At 58.2% G+C, this 22,812-nt stretch overlaps 1 protein-coding gene across 2 annotated transcripts in view; it reads left to right on the top strand.

The window, feature by feature from the left end:
* AGAP3 (ArfGAP with GTPase domain, ankyrin repeat and PH domain 3) overlaps window positions 1-16,152 on the top strand; it is a 97,172-nt gene extending 81,020 nt beyond the window's left edge. For both annotated transcript variants that reach the window (XM_064162671.1, XM_064162670.1), the window contains exons 13-18: window positions 1,333-1,494; window positions 11,320-11,474; window positions 12,089-12,179; window positions 12,525-12,747; window positions 14,343-14,598; window positions 14,868-16,152. In XM_064162671.1, the coding sequence (XP_064018741.1) occupies window positions 1,333-1,494; window positions 11,320-11,474; window positions 12,089-12,179; window positions 12,525-12,747; window positions 14,343-14,598; window positions 14,868-15,095 (1,115 nt within the window). In that variant the 3' untranslated portion in view covers window positions 15,096-16,152. The remainder of the gene's footprint in view (window positions 1-1,332; window positions 1,495-11,319; window positions 11,475-12,088; window positions 12,180-12,524; window positions 12,748-14,342; window positions 14,599-14,867) is intronic.
* Window positions 16,153-22,812: the final 6,660 nt, after the last annotated feature.

Below are 22,812 nucleotides of genomic sequence, written 5' to 3'. Positions count from 1 at the left end.
GCTGTGTCCTGTCCCAGCCTTGCAAGGGGGACACTGGCAGTGAGGCAGCTCCTGGCCATCACCTGCGGCCCTCTCTGGCCCACTGCTGAGTGTCTGTCCTCCTCAATCCACCTCTGGGTGTCTGTTCTGCCACGCAGAGACAGACCAAGCCCCGGTCTAACCAGACCAGTCTGAAACAAGAGAGTGGAGGCTGGGCTGGAGCAGGAGAGGGGCTGGCCAGGTGACCGCGGTCCCTGCTGCTGGCAGGCACTGCCCTTGCTGGGCGCTGCCGTCACTCTCTTCACTTAGGTGCTGAGCTGAAGGCTGGGGCTCGATAGGAGACACTGAACTGTGGCTGAGGACCAGGAGCTGCCTGGGCTGTCAGCGGGCTGTCAGTGGGACCGTGCCCGTGCCCCTTGGGCCTAAGGGGGAGCGGGAGCACATTTGGGAGAGGGTTAACGGTGCGGCAGGGGCTCCTGCGCCTCGCTGCCTTCCCCGGAGTCTGCATTTTTATGCTGATTGGAAGCCTGCGCTGTGTGTGCTGCTGAAATTGAATGTCAGGCTTTTGATTTTGTTGCTGGTCTCTAATGAAATTTGACATTTAATGGTGAGTGCAGCGGCAGCGTGTGTGTGTGTGATCGGAGCTTGATTAGCGCGCTCTAATTGACAGTAATTAGGCAGCTCCCTGATTGTTTCTAATTCTGCTATTAATTGTAAGGAACAGTATGATTGAGGATAAATTTGGTGCGTTGCTGCTGGGGATGCAGCTCCTTCAGCTCCGTATCGGAAGCCTATTGAGACCATCATGCTTAGGTTCCTAAGTGTGGCAACCCCAGTCACCTCGTCTGGCAGAGCGGTGCCAGGGGGGATCGGCGCTTCCGCAGCACCGCTGCGGATCCCAGGGCCTGCCTCTGGGCCCGAGGGGGCCGAGAGCACCTCCTGGGACTGCCCCTTCCCAAAACGTGTGTGTCGTCCTGTGAGGACCCTGCTGCTGAGCAGCACCTGTGGGGACATGCCAAGGGGCTGGCACGTGGAGCTGTCCCCTGTGATGCCACCACGCTTGTCCCAGCAGCATAGGTGCCAACGCCATCTCTATGCGATTGTCCTGGATGAGTCCCAGTGCAGAGCGTGTCCAGCCTGACCCTGCCCCAGGATCCTGCCAGCCCTCAGCTGGAGCTGGGGTTGGAGCTGCCCCCTGCCATGGGGCTGAGCTGGGTGCTGGCCCCTCCGGTGGGGCTGTGCACCTTGAGCCAGGCCCAGCAGCGGGGCCATGCCCAGGGCGTGTGGCTGTCTCCAGGAGGAGCAGGCTGCGGCTGTCAGGATGCACATGAGTTTCTCTGTCTCTATCTACAGCTAACGGCACTGCTGACTCTCTCAGCTCCAGCCCCAACATTTCCAGCGCTGCCAGCCCGAAGCTGGAGCCGCCCCCATCACCACATGCCAACAGGAAGAAGCATCGCAGGAAAAAGAGCACAGGGACTACTCGGCCTGATGGCCCCAGCACGGCCACAGAAGGTAGGAGGATTTGCTGGAGGCGTTTGTCTGTTTTGGCTGAAGACATAAGCATTGCTTCACCTGTGATAAGAGCGCTGGTGGTTTTTTTTGTTGGGATATTTTAATGCCTCTGTGTTTCAGGAGAGGGGCCCAAAGCCTGGTGCAGAGCCTGTGAAGCACAGGGATGTGTGTTTGGCTGTGCAAAGCCACCCAGATTTGTCCAGGCAGAGACTGGGGTGGCAGCTGCCTTTCCCAAAGCCTGCATCTGAAGTTAGCCTCTGTGTAAAAAGCCCTCCTCAGATTTCCAGCCTTGGCGTTATCCTGGGCCATCCTGTACCAGCACTGAGTGAGCTTTTGTGGTAAATCAAATAACGAGCTGTTTGAGAAGGCTACAGGCAGGGGAGAAGGGATAAGAGAAGTGTTTGTAGCTGACAACTGCTGCAGAACAAACCAGAACATTTCCAGCCCTGCATTTCCTGCTGGCCTGTACCTGCCACAGCACCCTGCAGCTGGCTTGGCCTCTGGCTCCAGCCACAGGGTAGTCTGCAGACCTGCAGCCCCTTTCCCTATGGCAGAACAAGCTTCTCTGAGTTCTGTCCCCTAGAAACATGATGGTGGTGGTGATCTGCCTAGGAGTTGGGCAGCTCTGTGGTTCAGTCTTTTCTGTTGCAGTTTTCTTCATCTGAAAAGCACTGAGCTTAGTTCAGGTCCCCTTTTGTGGTGGTGGCTTCCAGCATCTGGAACATCACTCCAGTCTGTAGACACTGAGTGTCTCGAGGAGAGCAGGAAATGTTCAACTCTTCATTGAGCCTGCTTGGCTCTGGGCACATGGTGACTCTTTAGGGACATTACTGCCCTTCCCCACACCAGCTCTGGGTTTGCAGCTCTCAGTGAGGGGCTTTGACAAACAGATTTGTTGTGGGGTTGGAATATGGGGTGCCAGAGAGGAAAAGGACTCTGCACCCACACTTTCTGTGTCCATCCAGGCAAAAGAGACTGGAAGTACCAGAGAGAGCTGTAAAGAGGGTCCCAATCCTGACCTGGGTCTGGGGGCTGTGTTAGTGGTGTGCGCTGTAAGGTCCCCAGCTGACCAGAATGAGGACTGGGAAGCACAGCAGTGATGGTTCCAGTACTTCCAGAGAAGGCAGTTCAGTCCTGCCAAGCTGTTAGCTGATAGGGTGTGAGGGGGTGCAGCAGCTGAGATCTCAGCTTACAAAAAACAGCACAGGCTGTTAGCTGAAAAGGTAGTTAATTGTGAGAACACTTTTGTAAGGCTGTAATGCAGCCTTATGCAGTAACCACTGCTGGAAGTCTGAACTATCAGTGCCTTGTGACCCTCCCCTGGCAGAGTTCCTGGCCTTCTACATCCAAGTGAGCCTCCCTCCTTCTGGGATGCCCAGTCTTTGAGCCGTGCCAGTTTCTCTGCTGTTTCACAGTTTTTTGTTCAGGCACAGGCTCACTCTCACCATCCTCCCCTGCTTGCAGCATCTTTGGGTGGTGGCATGGCCAAGGCTCCACATCCTGGCACTGTGGTGCCACGAGATGTGCACAAGAGCATCAGAAATATTGTCTGTTATTTGCTGCCCTGGTCCTTGGACACAATGGTGTGCTGGGCAGAGACCATGTGCCATCTGCAGTGCCATCCAGGCTCTGTCTTGGGCTGATACAGCTGATTTAGAGCCCTGCCAGGTGCCAGAGCAGTGTCACTTTTTCCTGCAATGTGCATTACTTTGCATTGATCACCACAGAGCTTCATTTGCCACTGAAGTGTCAGTTACCAAACTTCATTTGTCACTGCACAGACTTTGCACACAGTTGCTCTTCCTGCTGCCAGAAGCCTCTGGCATCAGAATCAGGAGCAGAAGAAGTGAGGAAAAAAAGAAACAAAACAAAAGGGAAAAAAATCCCTTCCCTCTGCAGTACTGCTGCTGGGACACGTGGCAGCAGGGTGGGAAGGGAGCAGTGGAAACACCAATGTGAGGAGGCACCAGAGCACAGCAGAGCAGAGGGGACACCTGTGATCTGAAGTCGCATGGGCCTCCCACCTCTGTGTCTCTGTCTTTTTCTCCATCCTGAACTCAGCCTGTCTGAGCCCTGCTGTCCTCCTTTAGGCAGTGGATGGATGCAGCATGCACTGACTCAGTGCCAGGGTTGGGCAGAGGGGACTGGAGCTGCTCCTCCCTGGCTCACACTGTCTCAGAGTGGTGCCAGGTGTCTCCCACGTGGGCTGTTGTGCAGGGGGTTGCTGCCTTTTTGGTTGGCTTGTCAAAAACTTACCTTGGAGTTATTTTTTCCTGTAATCTGCTTGATTAGCAAAGGGATCCAACTGCAAAGCTGGGCTTCCAAAGGCTAGGTCACTTCTGCCATCCTCACTGTCCTGCATGGCAGCCTGCAACACAGTGGAAATTGGCAGCAAGGACATAAGAGGTAACGAGCCTCTGAATGAGCTCCTGTTCTGATGTCTTACTGGTCAGCCACTGGTTCCAACTGGGAACCTGGGGCTCAGCTCTGCCCCTCATCATGGGCATGACTGATGACCTATGTCATGGACTGGTGTCCATAAGCATGTCCCATTCTTCCTTGCATCATTTTTAGCTGGTTTTGGACAGTTACAGCAAGAGTTTTCACAGCAGGATAATCTGCTTTCGGCATCGGCATAGCCAGTGCGGTGAAAGTTGTGCAGGCAGCAGAGCTGCAGTCCCTGTGGTGGAGCTGCCATCCCTGTGGGGTGCATCCTACCGTGGAGGGTGTATGCTGAGGAGAGGCTGGAGGACACCCTGGTGACCAGCCATGCTCTCCATGAGCTCACAGCAGTATAGCTCTCCCATTGTAGGGAGCATCACTGCCAGGATCCCCATAGCCTCCTGCCAGGGGAGACCTCAGCAGCTGGATTGTGTTGGGCGTGGTGTCAGGCTTAGCCCTTGGTCACAGCAGCAGGGGAGCATGGAAGAGGGGATGGCTTGGGCTGCAGCCAGGCTGCCTTTGGAAGCACCCATCCCAACAGATGCACCCATCCCAACCTCTGCATGTGCAGGGCACAAGCATCTCAGGTTGGCATCCTGAGAAAGTTGGTGAGGTCTGGGGATAAATTGCCATCAGTTTATCTCATTTAGGAGGTAATCAGAGGCAGGGACGTGCGGAGCAATTGAATCTTAGTTGTTCTGAAGTATCATAAATCAAAGGAGCTGTTGCTTTTTTACATGGTCGCATGTTAAAGAGAGCGCAGTGTCAGGCTGCTAGGGAGCATCAGCAAAGTATGGCAAGCGTGGGATTGGGCTGCCGGGGATGTCAGCGCGGCAGGGAGCGCGGCGCTGGCTGTCAGGGAGCACCCACTGCCACAGGCTGTCAAGGAGCACCCACTGCCACGGGCTGTCAGGGAGCACCCACTGCTGCAGGCTGTCAGGGCATGCCGCGGCAGCCCCTCTAGGAGCTTGTCACCATCTCAGCCTCAAGGACCATCAGGAGAGCCTGCTGGAGACCAAAGCCCAGCAAAACGCTGCAGCCAGGAGAGCCCTGTCCTGCCACAGACTGGCCCAGAGCCCCACTGGTGCTGTGCCTGTCCCATGCCCAGGGCCTCCAGCTCCTGTTGGGGCATCCGCGGTGCCTGGGGAGCAGCAGGTGCGTCCGGCGGCAGCACCTTTGCGACGCTCCCTGTGCCAGCATCCCCATGGCTGCCAGAGCTCCGGGGATAATGAACTTCTCATGTGCTTAAAGAGTGATGCAGGGTGCATGGCGAGAAGCTGACAGCCCCTTAATGTGCTGCTCAGTGGCGGCCGCACGACGCGGTTTTGTCTTTGTTTTTTAGCTGGAGAACCCGGGGGGAATTGATGGCCGCTAAAGAGCTGTGCTGGGGCACCATGCCTGATTAATGCCAACTGTCAGGGCTGCCGGGGCCTGTCCCGTGAGCTGGGCACGGGGCTGAGCAGGTCGCTGGGGATTCCAGCTGCCACCCGCCCCACGCTGCTGGTGCCACCCGACGCCAGGCCTCTTCACCCAGTGCTGATGAGACGCCCCTCACTGCAGAGCCCAGCAGTCTGACATGGCCTGGCCTGGCCTGGCCTGGCCTGGCCTGGGAGGAGCAGCCTGTGCCTGGGCATTGCCATGCCACAGCCAATCCCCTGTCTCCAACAGCTGTTTGTTTCCTGGGGGGAGCTTGTGCAGCTCTGCGCTGCCCCTCAGCCCCTCTGTGTGCACACCCAGAACCCCACCTCTCCGTGTGGCAGGAGCTTCCACGTGTACCATGAAGCCTGTGTTGTTTGTGCCCCTCCTCCTGTGCCCGCAAGGTGACCGCCCCCTGTCCCCAGTGTGTGCATACACCCACCATGGCCCCTCCTAGCCCCACTACCCTGTCTGCACATACTGCACCCCGATATGGCACCTGTCCCCCTGTGGACACAGTAGTGACACTCTGGGTCCCTTGCTGTGACATCACCGTGTACCCTGTGGTGTCCCTCAGGAGCACCTTCTCCTCTGACTCCCCAAGCCCCTGCCCACAGGTCCATGTACACACACCCACCCTTCAGCTGGCATCCCTGCACAGAGCCCTCCCCACCTTGCTGTCCCCAGCCCAGCGTTCCCCAAGCACAGGGCACTGGGGATGTGCCAGCTCAGCTAGGGGCCCCGGGAGCTGTGGGGGTGCTGGGACGAGGCGCTGCAGGGTCCCCATAGCAGTGGCTGTGCCGGCAGCAGGGCTGCGGAGGGCCTGTCCCTGCTGCACTAATACAGGTTGGGAATATTGGGTTTAATGATCTGCAAAATGAGGAGGCAGCCAGCTGACATTTACGGATGGTGCCGCATCCTTCTCTTCCCAGACGCCTGCTAATTTGTTGATATCCCAAACACCTCATAATGATCTGGTACAGTGGCAGCTTGCAAACAAGCATCCCGAGGCTGGGGGGCCGCTGGCTGCCCTGCTCCTGGACACTCCTCACGGGCCTGGCAGCTCTGGAACAGGGACCAGCCCTTGGTGCCCTGCCATGCATCCCTGCTTGCCCTGTCCCTGTGTGACTCACCTGGCATCCAGAGGCACTTCTGCTCCCCTAGCTCAAAATGAGAGGAAGGATGGGAGTGGGACAGGGGCAGCATAGTGAGACTGAGTGTGATTGGGAGCTCAGGGAGAGTGGAGGGGAAAGGATGCTTCTGCTTCAAGAACAAGGCATGGCTCAGTGTGCTGAGATGTTGAGTGGCATCCTGCTGCTCCCTCCAGAACCTGCTGGGATGCAGGGGCAGGTGTCCCATACTGGCCTGTGTGCCAGGCAGGGGCTGCATCCTGTCTGCTGAAGCAGGAGCTAGCTGTAAGCTGGCATGGGAGGATCTCCGTGCCTGGAGTGCTGGTGTAGAAGTGCTCCTGCCCATCCTCTGTGCTGAGCTTCCTCCTACCCAGATCGCTGGAACAGGAGGTGCTGAGGTTCAGGGGCTTTTAGCCACCCAGCACTGCTCTTCTGCTCAAAGCTGCACTCCCCATGCTGAGCACACAGACCAGCTCCCAGGATGCTGCTTCCCTTCCTTCCCAACTCCTCCTCTCCAACCCCTGCTGCTCCTGCAGGTGACAGTGACAGATTCACCACTCTGCTCTTGGGCAACGGAGCTCTGTCCCACCCCAGCTTCTTGGTGGGCTCTTCCCTTGCCCTCTTCCCTTCACCTTGTGCTGGCCCTTGACAGCAATGCAGGATGCAGGATGCCTCCATTGCCCCATTTCTTCCAGTGCCATGGCACTCATCTGACCCTCAGGAGGTGCCTTTTCCCAAGGCTGGCTTAGGTGAGGGCTGCTGGCTCCCGTCTCTAGCACAGTGGGCTTCTGAGGGGTGACTGCATGAGGTCTGGTCCTGTCGCTGCAGAGGCTGCAGTTGTCCTCAGGCCCTGTCAGCTCGGTGCCTTGGTCGCTCGCGGGGCTGGGCTGTGGTGCCCACACTCATCCTGCCCCTGATGAGCACTTGCCGCTGGGCAGCATTGGAGCTGGGTCGTGGGGTTAACGCCCATTAGCAGAGCCAGTTCCTACCCAGCCCTGCTCAGCAACTCTTCACGGAGCTCAGTCTTTAAAACATCATCAAAAAATCATCAGGAGAGAGCCGAGTGCTCGTTTGCACTGCCCACTAATTCTAATGGAGCTGGCGTAATGGACTCCCGCCCGCGCCAGCAGGCAGCCGCAGGGCCGGGAGATGGGCTCTGCCTTCTGGCCCTGAGGTAGCCCCTCTGCCCTGAGGCAGCTGGAGAGGGCTCCCTGCTTCTGGGCAGTGGCTTCCTCTGGAAGCTTGGTCCTGGCAAGTATGAGCTGGCGTGTTCTGGAGCTCCTCTGGCCACCTGGGCCACTGGGAAGGAGCCTGTGCCCCATACATCGTGCAGGGAAGGGCATGCTGCCAACTCTGCTTCAAGAGAGGTGATCCAGATCCTTCTGCCTGTGGCATCTGCTTTGTGTTACCCTTTCACCTGGCCAGAAATACCCCTGACATGTTAAAATCTGTGCCTCAAGCTGTGGTTTGAGTCTTGATTCAGCTTGTCCAGGTATCCCAGGGAGTTCAGGAACCACTCAAGAAGCTGTGTCTGCACACCCTTCAGTGCTGCTCTGAGTTGTTGGTGCCCTTCCCAGCTCTGCCAAGCCCTGTGTGCCAGTCTGAGGCTGTTATCCCTGGATCCCTGCTATCTTGCCATAGCCACACCATGCTCAAGAGCTCTGGCTCTGTAGTGCCGTTTTATGTGGCTGCAGGAGAAGGAGGAAGGGGTTGTGCTGCTGAGAGAAGCTTTGGTGCTGAAGCAAAGCTACTCCTCTTTGTTGGCTCTTCCCTTGCTCTGCTCAGAGCAGCAGGCCCTTTGTTGGGAGCAAAGCTAGCACCCAGGAGGCACAAAGGAGGAAGGGAACAGAGGTCCTGCACTGGCAAAGTTGGCACTGCAGTTTTAGTTTGACTGGGACTGCTGTCAGGGCTGGGACTGGGCAGTGCTGGGTCTGTAGGATTCCCCTGGACATGGCAGAAGATCCAAGGTCTGGCAGTGCTCATAGGGGCTGGTTTTAGCTGGTCATGGGGCAGTGGCTGTCAGCCTTGCTGTTGCCTGCTTGTTTCTTCTCCCAGTATTCAAATTTGCCAGCTGGATATTTTCCTGGAATTTTATTCCTGAGCTGGAATTTGGTATCCTTGGAGCCTCTGCAGCAATCATCCTTAGGGTGGGAGGCACATGGGGTCTCTTCTGCAGCTGAGAGCTGCAGAAAGGGTAAAGTGCTGGGCAAGCCTAACGTCTCAGTTGAGTACACTACAGAGAGGAGAAGAGGCCAGCAGCGTGACTGACTGTTGTCCTCCTCCTGTGTCCCAGTGTCTCTTTCTCAGCTGCAGGCATCTTTCCCCAGGGGAAAGTCCTAGGCTGATTTCAGGGTGCAGTGAGTGCAGCAGCCTCCCCATTCTGCCTGCAAAAGGCAAGTCAGTTGGCACTTCAGCTGGGGAGCTTTGTCCTGGGGTCGTTTGATCCCCACAAGGGTCTCCTGGTGTGGAGACCAAGCCTTGCCTTCCTGCCCCATGCTCTCCAAGCCCTGTGGCTGCTGGTGGGATCTGAGCAGAACACACCATGAGTTGCTCTCAGCAGGCATCTTTCCAGTCAGGTGTCACTTACTTTTAGCCCCCATGAGATACAAGATCCTGAGCCTGCTGTGTGAATAGCAGGACACTCCCCACCACAGCACAGGAGCAGGGGCAGGAGCAGGAGCTTGAGCAGGAGGTTGCTCTGGGGTAAGCAGGCACACGTGAGGGAAGGATCTGTGGAGAGCTGGGTTCTGTTCCTGGCACTTGTCGGTGCAGGTGCTGATGCCTGCAGAGGAAGCAAGCTCTGGGAAGAGCACTTGCAGGAGAGGAAGGGCTCTGCTCTCCCACCACCCCCACCGGAGATCTCTCTCCTCAAGGAGACTTCCCGTGGCTGCTCCTGTTTTCTGAGAGTGCTTATGGACACAGCACTGCTCTGCCCATGCTAGGAGGCCATGCAGTACCTGAGGCTGACCATGTCCTTGCTGGGACCTGGCTGGTGGCTTTTGTACCCCTTTGTGAGCTCTGCTAGGAGGCTGTAAGGTGCAGCAGGTCACTGCCCTTTGGCTGCTTCTCTCAACGGCAAGAGGCTCCTCTGGCTGCACCTTTGGGAGGAAGTCAGGCAGAGGAGAGGACCCCTTCCAAATACCTCAAGACCCTCTCTGAACCTCTCTAAAGCCCATCCAGACCCCTCTAGACCCCTTCGCTTTCCCCCCCATGCCCATCCTGGCCAGCACAGACCCTGCTGAGCCGGAGGTCAGTGCAGCTCTGCCTTGCTGCTGGCAGTCTGGGCTCCCTTGGCCTGCTGGCTGTCTCTGGAGCTATGCAGTTGACTCCCTGCTTTTAATAGAGAGCTGGGAAGGCACATTATGGAGATGAGGGTGTTATTTGCATAACGCTAATTAGGTAATTACAAATCATTTTGCTATGAGCTGAAGCGTGTGCTGTGACATAACGTTTATTAGTCATTCCATTCAGGCCCTGCTCCGTTCAGTCATTTACTGCACTAACTACTGAAGTTGGCAATAAAAGGTGGCTCCTGGTGCCTGGGTACGAGGCTGAGGCAGGGCCTTACCCCACCTATACCTGAGGCCCCTGTGCCTGCTTGCTGCAGCTCATAGTGTGGGCTGGCAGCAGCCTGCATCACATTTTAAGCCTTGGTTTTCAGCAGGATCTTGGGTGTTTTGGGGCCATTTTGTTTGGCACAGGCTTCTGAGGAGCTTTCACATGTTTTTCACTGTCCCCTGTGTCTCTGGTGTCCAACACAGAGGTGCCTGAGCTCTGACACCCTCCCTGGACGCCCACCACACAGACTGCATTGGTAGGGATTCTAGCACTGTTGATTGTACCCAGCCCCTAAGTGTCTGGCAGTCTGAGCAGCCCTTGGGGCTCGCCAAAAGTACCCTGCCTGAAGAGGGGAAGCCTGGCACATGTGCCCACGTTCCACAACCAGAAAGGTGCTTCAGTTCCAAGACTGAGTCTTCTGGGCTTGCCAGTGGGGTGCAGATGCAGGTGCTGTGCAGAGGGGTGGGTTGCTGGCCCTGCCTTCCCAGGCACTCTGCCCCATATGTGTCTCTATTGCCATCCCTGCCACTATTTGTGCAGAAGTCCAAGTGCCTTGAAGCACCTCTGCTGCACTGACTTCCAGGGCCCCACCTGGCAACCAGCTTCCAAGGTTTGGAAGTCAGAGACTGCCTGCCCAGTGGCAAACCACAGAGAAGTGACAGAGATGAGATGGCATCACTCCTGCTGCTCCATGACTCCTGCCTCTCCATCACTTTTCATGGGCAAACAGCAACTCTGCCTTGTGGCAGTGGTGCTGTTGTGTGGGTCTGTGAAGTGCCCAGGCACTGAGGGGTCCCTGCCCTGCTGTGCTCATCAGCTGGTGACGATGCCCAGGACTGAAGAGCTGCCTTTGAGCCCACCACAGCGGTCCTCCTTGCACCTCCAGATCCAGTGTGCAGGTCCCCGTCTCTCTAAGGCCATTCATTGGCAAGCACCAAGCCCTTGAGGTATGATGGGGCTGTTCTGTAGCACCAGCTCTGTGGAGGAGCTGACTGCACTGCTCAGGGTGTGCAGCTGTTACCAGGGGTGAGACTCACAGGGATCAGAGCACAAACAGTTGCCAGCAGCCCAATGCTGCAGCCTGGGATGGCACCAAGGCTGTTTGTGCATGGAAGGAAAGCCTGGTGCAGACCTCTGGTGCATGCTCCCCATGGACACTGCTCCTCCATCCCAGCTGCCTGGCACCACCACTGCCAGGCATCCAGTCTGTGGGCATAGCAGTGGCCCACAGGGGTCTGCCTGTGCCTCACTCATGCCACAGCAGACCTTTCTCTTTCAGAACCAGATGAGCCATTTGAGTTCATTATCGTGTCCCTGACGGGCCAGACATGGCTCTTCGAGGCCTCAACATCAGAGGAGAGAGAGCTTTGGGTCCAGGCCATCGAAAGCCAGATCTTGGCCAGCTTGCAGGGCTGTGAGAGCAGCAAAAACAAGGTAAGGGGTCTCAGCCGAGTCCTGCTTTACTTCCTCCTCTCTGGCATCTGTTTTCTGTGTCCACCCCTGTCCCAGGCTCCCCTCTCCATACAGGCTGGATCGTCGTGTCCCCATGCCTCTGCTCTTGGTCAGGGTTGAAGCCTATCTCTGGGACTGAGCTTCTCTTCACAGGCTCTGTCACCTCTCTGAGCTCCCTGTCCTCTCCATAATCTAGGTCCAGCCCCATGGAGCTCTCTATAAGCCAGCATGGCTGGATCCTGAGCTCTCTGCATCTCACCAGGACTGGATCTTGAGCTCTCTGCTTCCCACCAGGGCTGGATCCTGAGCTCTATGCTCCCTCTTTGGGCAGCTCTTACCTTTTTCGCTCCTCTTCCTGCCCACTGCCCCCCACTCCTACAAATTGATGTCCACTCTGGACTCTTGTCCTCCGAGCTTCCCTCTCTGCAGCAGAACCTGTGGCACAAGCTCAAACTGGCACAGGTGCCTACTGCAGCGAGTTGCAGTGAGGTGCTGGCAGCTCCTCGGTGCCAGCAAGCACCAGGGGTGCAGAGGGGAGGACATGTGGTGGGCAGCTGTCCCTGAGTAACCCAGGTCTCCCCTGCGTTGTGTTGCAGGCGCGGCTGGGCAGCCAGAGCGACGTGCAGGCCATGCAGGCCGTCCGCACCGCCCGCGGCAACAGCTTCTGCGTCGACTGCGATGCGCCGAGTGAGGGGGGCTGCATGGGGAAGAGGCTGCATGGGGAGGGGGCTGTTCACTTGGGGAGGGGGACTCCACCTCAGCCACCTCCTTTCTTACCCCAGAGACCCCCTACACTGTGAGGCTGTCTTGTCCTGCTCTGCTCTGGGCTCATTGTTCAGGGATGGGAGGCTGAGCCATCTCCTGCTGGCCCCATCCTGACCAGCCTGGGGTCCTGTCTGTGCTGCTGGGACACTGAGCTTGGAAGGGGTCTGGTGGGTGGGGACCTGCAAATCTGAGTTTCCTGAATTGCAGGAGACGGGCTGGTGAGTCTGCACTGGCATTAACTCCTCTACTGATCTTGTCAACCATCAGATCCTGACTGGGCAAGTCTGAACCTTGGCTCCCTCATGTGCATTGAGTGCTCAGGCATCCACCGCAACCTGGGCACCCACCTGTCTCGTGTGCGCTCCCTGGACCTGGACGACTGGCCCAGCGAGCTCCTCATGGTCATGACAGCCATAGGCAACGCCCTGGCCAACGCTGTCTGGGAAGGAGCTGTGGAAGGCTACCCCAAGCCCACCCCTGAGAGCAGTCGGTAAGGGAGATGGGGAACTGCAGAGATGCTTCCCGGACAACCACAGGAGGATGCCACAGGAGGTTGGGAGCAGCCATCCAGTCAGAAGTGGGCAGGAATCCCTGGGGTGCTCCAGTGCTTGGAGTCCTTCCTGCTCTGTGGCACCAGAGGCCCTCTCCCAAGCGGAGAGGTGGGCAGGAATCCTTGAGGTACTCCAGCGTTCTGAGGTCCTGCCTGCTCCCTGGCACTGGAGATCCTCTCCAGTGGTCCTGGTGTGCCAGCAGAGCTTCCTGGCTGTCCCCGGCCACGCTCTGACTGCCGCGGCCGCGGCTGGCTGCAAAGCAGAAGGGGTTAACGGCGATGACTTGGCAGCGTGGTGTGGGTCTCAAGGGTGAGTCCCTTTCAGGCCCTTGTCTGTCCCGATCGGAGCGGCTCTGCTGTCACTCATCCCAACAAGAGCCCATTCTGCAGCTTATCAGCGGAGCCGCGGGGTCAGGGGGCAGTGAGCATGCTCGGCACGGGGCATTGACGGCCGCCCGGCAGCTGCAGATGGACAGAAAGGCAGCAGATAGCGGCGGCTCGGCGCGCATCGATCCGCGGCCCCGGCGGGACGGACGCTGCCGCAGCCTTTGTTCGCGCCGGGCGAGACGGCAGCGCCGATAAGAGGCCTCCCGTGGCACCGGGCCGGCGCCTGCAGCCACCAGCCTTCCCTCGCTGCTGGCCATGGCCCCCACACGGCATGGCAGGCATGGGCCCTGCGGTGCTTCGTGGTGGGCAGCAGCAGGGTTGGAGCCCTGGGATGGAGCTCTGGGTGCGGGACGCTGATGTGCGTGCATGGGTAGAAGCACCCAGGTCAACAGGGAGCTGCAGTGAGAGAAGGGAAGGGTGCAGGACCAGGACAGGGAGCATCAGCAAGACCACACCTTCAATCCGAGGGTCAGTTTTGGGCCCCTGACTCCAAAAAGAAAATTGAGGGGCTGGAGCAAGTCCAGATAAGGACAGTGAAGATGGTGAAGGGTCTGGTGAGGAGCTTGTTCAGCCTGGAGAAAAGGAGGCTGAGGAGAGACCTTCTGGCTCCCTCTAACTCACTGAAAGGAGGTTGGAACCAGGTGGGGGTCAGTGATAGGACAAGAGGAAATGGCCTCAGCTTGTGCTGGGGAGGCTCAGGTTGGACATGAGGAATGATTTCTTCCCTTTGAGGGTTGTCAAGGCCAGACCCAGGCTGCCCAGGTCAGTGGTGGAGTTCCCATCCCTGGAGAGGTTCCAGAGCCATGAAGATGTGGTGCTGTGGGCCATGTTTGGGTGGTGACCTGGAAATGCTGGGATAAGAGTTGGACTTGCTGATCTTCAGAGTCTCTTCCAACCAAAACAATTCTGATAAGTGTGTGTAGGGCTCGTGTCCAGAGCAGTGTGGCAGCTCTGGTGACAGCCAGGTGCGCAGGGGAGGCCCACCTGTGCCAGTGAGTGTGCCATCTCCTTCACTGGAGGTGTTCAAGAGACCTGTGGCCATGGCACATGGTGTATGGTTTAATGGTTAGGGTGGTTGGGCTCAATGGTCTTAGAAGGCTTTTCCAACCCACACAATTCTGTGATTCCACCATTCTGTGATCTGGCAGGGAGGAGAAGGAGCGCTGGATCCGGGCCAAGTACGAGCAGAAGCTCTTCCTGGCTCCACTGCCACAGTCGGACATCCCCCTGGGGCAGCAGCTGCTGCGGGCGGTGGTGGAGGATGACCTGCGCCTCGTGGTGACGCTGCTGGCCCATGGCACCAAGGAGGAAGTGAACGAGACCTACGGGGACGGCGATGGGCGCACAGCGCTGCACCTGTCCTGTGCCATGGCCAACGTAGTCTTCACACAGCTGCTCATCTGGGTAAGACAGGACCTGGCAGCCTCCACTGTGGCACCTCTGGCCCTGTCCCAGTGCTTCCCCACTGCCCCACTCCTGGGTCTTGGGACACCCCTCCTCCATCCTGTGCCTGCAGGTTCTCTGTCATGCCCACTGGCACTGCCCTACCCATGCTCACATCTCTCCTTCCCTGCCCACCCCAGTGCCACAGAACCCCTCTGCCGATGCCGGTGCCCTTGCTGTGCCACCTCTGTGCCCACGGGCCACTGACAGCTGCTTTCTCTCCTGCGCAGTACGGGGTGGACGTGAAGAGCCGAGACGCTCGGGGCCTGACCCCGCTGGCTTACGCCCGGCGAGCCGGCAGCCAGGAGTGCATCGACATCCTGCTGCAGCACGGGTGCCCCAGCGACAGTGCCGTCACCACCCTGACCCCCAGCCTGCCGCGCCGCAATGCCAACGCCAACAACAACGCCTGCTCCGGGGGGCTGGCGGACCTCCGCTCCAGCCCCAGCCCTGTCTAGCTCCTCACAGGCCTCTGCTCGTCACACAGCCGCCTTCCAGCCCTGCCAGGGGATCAGGGCCACAGGAGTGGGTCTGAGCCAGGCCTCCTGCTCTACTCAGCCTCACCAGGACCCCAGGAGGAGACCAGGAGCCAGCAGCCTGCTCCTCTGCACCGATTCCTGCAGGCTCTCCCCATGCAGCTGGAGTGGGGCTGAGCAGACCCAGCCTGCAGAGCGGCTGCCCCATTGCCACTGGGGTGGGGGCCTGCAGGACACTGTTCTCCTGATCGGTACAGGGGGAGAAGAGGCAGATTCTCTGTGCCCCCACCACACGTGTAGATAATGAAGGGGTTGGAGGCAGTTTGGCCTGTAGCCTCCTCTGCACAGCTGGTACTGGGGAGGACAATGGCTGCACCTGTTCTCCCAAACTGGGGCAGTGGTGGGCACAGTGCTCATGCCCCCACTCCCGTATTGGCCTGGCCATGCACCCCGGTACGGTGGGGAGGCAGAGGCAGCAGTGTCTGTGTTTCTCCCCTCTGCCCCTCGCTGCTTCTAGCCAGCACAGGGAGTGCGCTCGCTGGCACCGCTGCCCACGCACTGATGACAAGGGAGCGTCTCCCTGAGGCAGCCCCTGGACAAAGACCCCTCCTGCCTCCCTGGTGACCTAGAGGAGGAAGAGGGTGGTCACCCCGGGCCCCCCAGCTGTGTCTGTGTGTCTGTAGAGTTGCTGTCCTTCCAGGTTCAAGCCCCAAAGCCATACACAGTGTCTCCATCAGTGCCTCGCCGCTGTCTGCCGCCGCTGCCCAGGCGGGGCTGGTCTCCGGCTGCGCAGGAGGAGGAGGAGGCGAGCAGCCTCCTCCCCTCGGTGTGGGGCCAGGACTGCAGCTGAGCGCTGGACCCCCGAGGCTTTGGATGCTGCTGTGGAACGTCTCTGTCACTTGTGTATAAAATGTACATTGGAAATATTTATATGGACACTCTGTATATACTGTTTCTCTGCCATGAGTCGCCTGTGTGTGTTATCTGCAGCCAAGGAGATAAAGGCCAATAAAGCAACCCCCCCCCTCCTGCCAGGCCAGCTTCCTGTCTGCTGCCTTTCGGGCCCCTGCTGCAGCCACTGCACTGCGGTTTGCCCGCTCTGGAGGGTCTGCTGCTTCCCATCCCACACTGGCACACCTTCCACCCTTTCTCCTCCAGCTTGGGAGCCAGTACCTGCTGTCCTGTGCTGAACTGGGCAGTTGGTGAGCATGGCAGAGTGCTGGAATGGGGAGGGGAGATGTGGGACAATGTATGGTGTCCCACAGAGGTGCTCAGCTCTGTTGGCATCAGAGCTGGGCACAGCAGAGGTGTGCTCTGGCCTGGGTACATTCTGGCTCCAGTGCTGGAGCCAGCTGGGCCCTGTGTTCAGCACAGTGAGCTCAAAGCCGGGATGAGAGCCACCTTCTTCTCTCAACTTTTGGCAGGGCAAGGTCCCAGTGGTTCACTGGTTGCAGCCAAGGCCACACGAAGCGAGTTTGGGGCTCCAGCATCCCCTCCTGCCACACCTAGATCCAGGCCTGGCATTGGGTACAAGTTTGGGTCCCCAGGCCTGTTACGGCAGTGCTGTAAGGAAGGGAGGTGCCAAGACGCCCTGCTTCCCATACAGCATCCCACCTGCCACAGGCACTCCTCAGCAACCCCCTCCCATGGTCACACTGGTGGCTGCAGTTGGTGGTCCCAGCCTCTCCACCCATCCCTTATCTTCACGTACCAGTTGTGTGTATGAGTATAGCAGTCCTGGTCTCTGTGCCGTTCTTGCCCCTGCCTGTTCCTGCCCCTCGTTCCCTGGCTGGGCAGCCGGTGCCCGGCTCGGCCCCAGCCCAGCGCTGGGTTTGGTTAATTTCCTGGCGACTGCATTAGCAGGAATGGAAGCCGAGGGACGGCAGCTCCTCTGGGGCCCATTAATCATCCCCCTCAGACAAGCTGCCTTGATTACAAGTGGCAAGAAATTCATTAGGGCTGCGGCTCTGACAACTTTTATCTGCGCGGCTGGATCTGACTCATTAGGCAGCCAAATTAAAGCCATGATGGGCCCTGATGAAATTCACTGCTTGTTTATCTTGTGCGATCTGATACATCTGCCCATACATCATCCCCTTCGAGGGATCCCGCCCGGCCCAGCCCTGGCACCTCCCTTCCCATCCCAGCCCTGCCCCGACCCGCAGGACAACCCAGACCCTGGCTTGTCTCCATGCTCTGCCTCCAGGGTCGGGCTGAGAACAGCAGCCATGCCGATGGGAGCTGCCTGGGGTCATCCCTGGGGCCACACGTCCCTGAGCAGCCCCTTCTGGGGTGTGCACTCCCCTCAGGGCACCCACAGCCCTGGGCGGGTTCTGCTGAGTCTCCCTGGGGCAGACCCAGTGCCCTGCTGTTGCCCACACCTTGCAGGCAGGTGCTGGGGACAAGCTCATGAGTGGGCATGCGAGGCTATCATGGGCTGCTGGCACCACAGTGGCCCTAGTTTCCTTAAGGGACATCAGCCCATAGCAGGGTGGTGCCCAGGGTAAGGGCCTGTGCTGGGCACAGGCAGCCTCAGTGCTGTAGCACCACTCCCATCCCTGGCAGGAGGGTCTGTGTTGAACAGCAGTGTCCCTGCTAGGAAAGCCACACGTCCCCAGGTGGCAGCAGGGCCAGGCCTCAGCGGCAGCACTGGGGTCCTGTCCTGCTCAGCCTTATCCCACTGTTCCAGTGCATCTTGGCACCATGGTGCACATTTGGCACCCTTTGTCCAGTCCTAGGACAGGATAGGCTGAGGCAGGAACTGCTGTGTCCATGTTTAGGCTGGTGCCAGGCTCACCACAAGCATGGGCCAGAGCAGCAGCCTCCAGAAACATTAATGACCACAGCAGCTCTTTGGCAGCACCATGAAACCCCTGCTGTGGCCAGCCAGCCCCAGTGTCCCCTGAGCTGAGGCAGTGGCTGCAGCAGGATGTGAGTGCTGCAAGACAGGTAAAGAGAAGATGAACACATCAGAGTGTGGAGCTCCAGGATGGAAACCAGCCATGCCACAGGTCTACACTGCTTCTCAGAGAGTCTGGGTACAGCAATATGCTCCATGCAGGACAAGCTTCATGGGGCACAACTGGCAAAGAAAGCCCTGTGGGCCCTAGCTGAGGTGGCAGAGACTCCTGGAGGGTTTGTGGGCGGGCAGCAGCTACAGCACAGGGCAGTGCTACCCTGCCCAAAGCAGCTGGGGCCACATGCTGGGTATGTGCAGAGGTGCCTTTACAAGAGCTGCAGCATGCTCTTGGTCTGCACTTTGGTGTTCCCAACCCATCGTGCCCCTTTGAAAGAGCAGGCAGAGGTGTGACACCATGCCTCAGCTCCCTTGGCCTCTGCTGGCCAACATGGCACCAGCGTGCTCCACCAGAGCACTTGTACCCTGTGCCCAGACACATCTCAGTACCTGGGGTCTCAGTACCTGAGGTGTCTGTAGGTGCAGAAGTTCTGGCAAAAACCTCTGAGGGAGCCCTCAGCTGCCAGGACACTGGCATGAGCTGGCAGGCTGTGAAATGCCCGGAGCCCCTGCGTGGGACTGGTTTCAGCAGTCCTGGCTGGCTGGGGATCACTGGGCACTGCCAGCTTGTGAAGAGCTTCATAAGCACCCAGCACCTGGGCAAGGAGCTGCAGCGTGGGGCTCCAGTGGCTCTGTCCTCCCATACCCCAGTTCCAGTGCACCCTGGATAATTTCTCTCAGGTCTTGGGTCATTTTCCTTTAACGCTGGAGATGAACCCTCCGGCGGTTTGCACTCTGCTGCTGAGGTCATCATGACCTCACCAGCTACCAAATCCCTTGGACTCCGTGTGCTGCTGTGGCTCTGGCTGTGAAGGAACTGGAGGCTATTAGGTCACCACCCTTCCAGGTGCCAGGCCACTGGAACAGAGGATCATTTCTCTCCTGCCCAGTCAGTGCAAATTTCTCCTCAGCAATGCAGCAGTTTGTCACATTGCAGGCAGGATTGCTGCAGTGATGACACCCACATGGTACTTCTGACCAAGGCCAGGAGAACAATGAGCTGCTCCTCTAAAGGCAACCTCAGCAGCATGGATTCTACCCTCAGAGCAGCATTCTGATGCATTCCCTGTCTGCTCATGCCAGGCTTGAAGGGTCCATCACAGCCACCAGCGTTGGGGAAAAAACCCCACACAACAGTGTGACCCCCTGGGGAATTGTGCTGTGAACCTCTAGCAGGTCAGCTAAGCCTCCAAGCAAGTCCTGGAGAGGCTGACTAAAATAACAGCAGCACCAGCACTATGTGGTGGCCCTTCAAATACTCATGCAAGCCTATTGTGAACCAACTGTGAATGCTGGAGGAGGCTAAGGGGAGACCTTCTGGCTCTCTGCAACTCCCTGAAAGGAGGCTGGAGCCAAGAGGGGATTGGTCTCTTCTCCCATGGAACAAGAGATAGGACAAGAGGAAATGGCCTCAAGTTGCACTAGAGGAAGCTTAGGCTGGATATGAGAAGACAATTCTAGACTGAAAGGGTTCTCAAAGACTGGCCCAGGATCCCCAGGGAAGAATCCTCATCACTGGAGGTTGTTTCAAAGAAGCAGAGATGTGGTGCTGGGAAACCAGCCTTGGTGGTTAGACAGTGGTTGGGCTCAATGATCTTAAAAGTTCTTTTCCAGCCAAAATGATTCCATGGCTCTGATTCTAATCAGCCTTTTTGCACTGGAAATCTTTTCCCAAGTGGGGATCACTGAGTGAATAAACTCCCCCAGGAGATGCCATCACTACTCCATTCCTGGTTCTGCAAGAGGCATTGTCTGGGTAAATGAGTGGTCAGGTCTGGGTAGGGAAAAGAAGATGAAGCTGTCTTTGTAAGGGTGAAGTTAAGTCGTGCTGGTGTGTGTCTGTGTCACTAACTGCATGGCCACGTATGTCCCCCTCGCTGTGTGCCCCACTGCCAAACCTGCCTTTTACTCAGGGAGGCAGGGTGTGGGGTGTGGGGCTGTGTGCACGAGTGTGGGCATTTGGGTATCCATGCAAGGGCTCCTTCCTCCCCCCAGTTCCTACTCCAGGACACAAGACAAGAGACAGAGGGTGGTGCATGAGAAATCCCAAATGCATACAAGTTAAAAAACACCAGGAAGGTGATCAGATGCTGGACCAGGGGCCCTGAAGCAGTGGGATCACCATCCCTAGAGATACCTGAAGTCAGATGGACAAATTCCTCCACATCCTGGTCTAACGGGACCAGCTTTGAGCAGGTGTTGGACCAGAGACCTCCCAAGGTCCCTGCCCATCTGTACAGCTCTGTCACATCAGTGTTTTTCTTTACTGCCCAATTTTTCATTGCTGCTCTCCTCCTCCCACCCAGTGTAAATGCTGCAGCAACTGTAGCTCCAGCTTGAGGGACACCCTCTGCCCCAGCAGCTCTCATCTGGGGAGTTGCTCTGCTGTCACACTGGCAGCGTGGGCAGTGCCATCACTCCATGCTGTGCGAGAGGCACCAGCCGCACTGCGCTGCGCTGGGCTCACAGGGGAGCTCCACTCTGCTCCGCACAGCACAGGGAGCTCGCTGCTGCTCCTCTGCAGCTCTCCCCAGCCCGCTGGCGACAGCAGCCACTTCTGCCACCTCCAGCAGCTCCATGCAGCAAGCTGCAGCATTCACAGCTGTAGTGACACGGGTGGCTGTAGGTTGTGTTGTGCACTGTCTCTAGGACTGAGCTAACCCAACGGCAGAGAAAGCCTAACCCAAATAAATGGCTGCTGGGCAGCTGAACCAGGGTGCAGCCAGAACAGGGGTGCTGCCACACAGAGTTCGAGGGGGAGAGGGGGGCAGTGGCATGGGAAGTGGGGCCTGAAGGGGTTAAGGACAAGATAACTGCTGCTGTCACTCAAGCAGGACACAACAAACCAGTGTCAGCTAGAGATGCCAAGGGACTGTGGTCTTAAACTGCCACAGGGAGAGTAAGGGGACATCGTGAACCTTGAGCTGAATTTAGTTCCTTTCAGTGTCGCTGTCCCAGCCCTGGAGCTGTGTGCTCTTCTCAGAGTGCTCTGCATAATCTCCCAGGGCTGGCCCATGCCGGGCTGCAGTGGCATAGGCCCCTCATGTGGACACATTTGTAGTGACAGAGCACTGCTTACAGCTGCACAATGGCTTTATCCTGCCTCCTCCTGCCTCCCCCAGATGTGCCGGCACCAGTCCACGTGCAGGAGCTACTGCTGCAGGTGATACATTGTCCCCTTTGGTATGTAGTATAGGTAAGTTTCATCTCTGCTCAGACCAACCCAGACCTAAGGAGGCAGAAGCAGGGAACACCTCAGCTGAGGTCATCAGGCCCTGAGGGCAGGACAGCTGGGGGCAGCAGCCAGAGGACATTCACCTTCCCTGATTCAGAGTGAATGCCAGCAGATGTTGCTACCTGTGCAGGCCAAGCTCACACTGGGGGTGATGTGAGCAGATCCAGGCCAGGCAGTTCCTGAGGATGCTTTTCCCTTTCCAAGTGGGTGGTGCAGGAGACAGAGGTGGCAGCTGCCCTTGCTGTGGATGCAGGAAGCTGACCATGCTCAGAAATCCAGGATGAAATGATCCTGCAGAACTGTCTCAGGACCTGCAAAGAACACCTCTGTGGAAAGCAGCACCTGCCTGGAACATCCATGAGCACAGCTTTTTCTTAACACTTGCTCTGCTCTGGGCTGTGGCTGTGGCTGTCCCCGCACAGGAAGGGCAGAGGCGGCAGGCAATGGGCAGGGGGAGCCCATCGGCCCTGCCAGTACCCCGAGGCTACAGGGCTCAGCAGGTGGACTCACTCAGCTGTGCAGGCTGAGCATGGGCTCCACTCTACAGATCAGCAGAATGCACCTGCCGAAGAGGGAAGGATCATGGAGAGGTAGCATGGAGATGGGCCAGCCCTTGCTGTGGCATCAGGCAGGGCATCAGGGAAGCTAGTCAGCTCTGGCTGTCAGTGGTGTGCCCACTCTTTGAAGCTGTGTCTCCCAGGGAAGCGTGTCAATGGCTCAGAGGACCCTGTGTGACTCAAACTCTATCAAACCTTCAAGCAACTGCTGTTCCAGCTGCACCACATCCCACACTTGGAGAGAGCCTCCTCGCTGCCCAGGAACCTCTGGTGGCATTGCAATGGGTACTGCTATGGCAGCACAGCTGTGTGAGTTCCCTTACCACAGGGGCTGGGCTGGCTGACATTCTTCAAGCCAGCCACAGGGACATGCAGGTAGCAGTGGGATCTCATGGTCCTCTGCATGGATGGCTCAGGATTGTGCAGGCAGCTGTGCCCTGTGTGAAACCGGATTTTCATCAGGTTCTGGGGCTGGGGTCAGTCACTGAGCCACCTCCTGGTTTCAGAAACAGCATCTTTTGCACTCCAGAGCAGCCGTGGGGACAGCAGGAAGGGGCCATGGGGACCGCGGGCCCAGAAGTCTCCTCAGCACACGGCCAGCAGTGGCCAGGTCCTGGCATGGGTGCCATGGTATGGGCAGGGCTTTGCCTTCAGAGAAGGTGACAAATGCATCGGGCAGAGCAAATCTCGGTGGGGACTGCTCCTGGGGCACCGGGGATGCTGTGGCGGCTGTCCCGCGCAGGGCAGGAACCGCAGCCGCGTCGGGAGGCCGGGGGCAGCGCACCGGTCCCTCCCCTTTCGCGGAGCTGGGAGAGCACCGGGCGCGCTGCGGCGGCAGAAGGCTCCGGTCCTGCCCGAGCTCCGGCCCGCCGGCGGGAGGGCGGACTCGAG

The sequence above is a fragment of the Pogoniulus pusillus genome, chromosome 23, assembly GCF_015220805.1.
Source record: "Pogoniulus pusillus isolate bPogPus1 chromosome 23, bPogPus1.pri, whole genome shotgun sequence".
NCBI classification, from domain to species: Eukaryota; Metazoa; Chordata; class Aves; order Piciformes; family Lybiidae; genus Pogoniulus; species Pogoniulus pusillus.
This window is presented reverse-complemented; position numbering and strand designations above follow the sequence as displayed.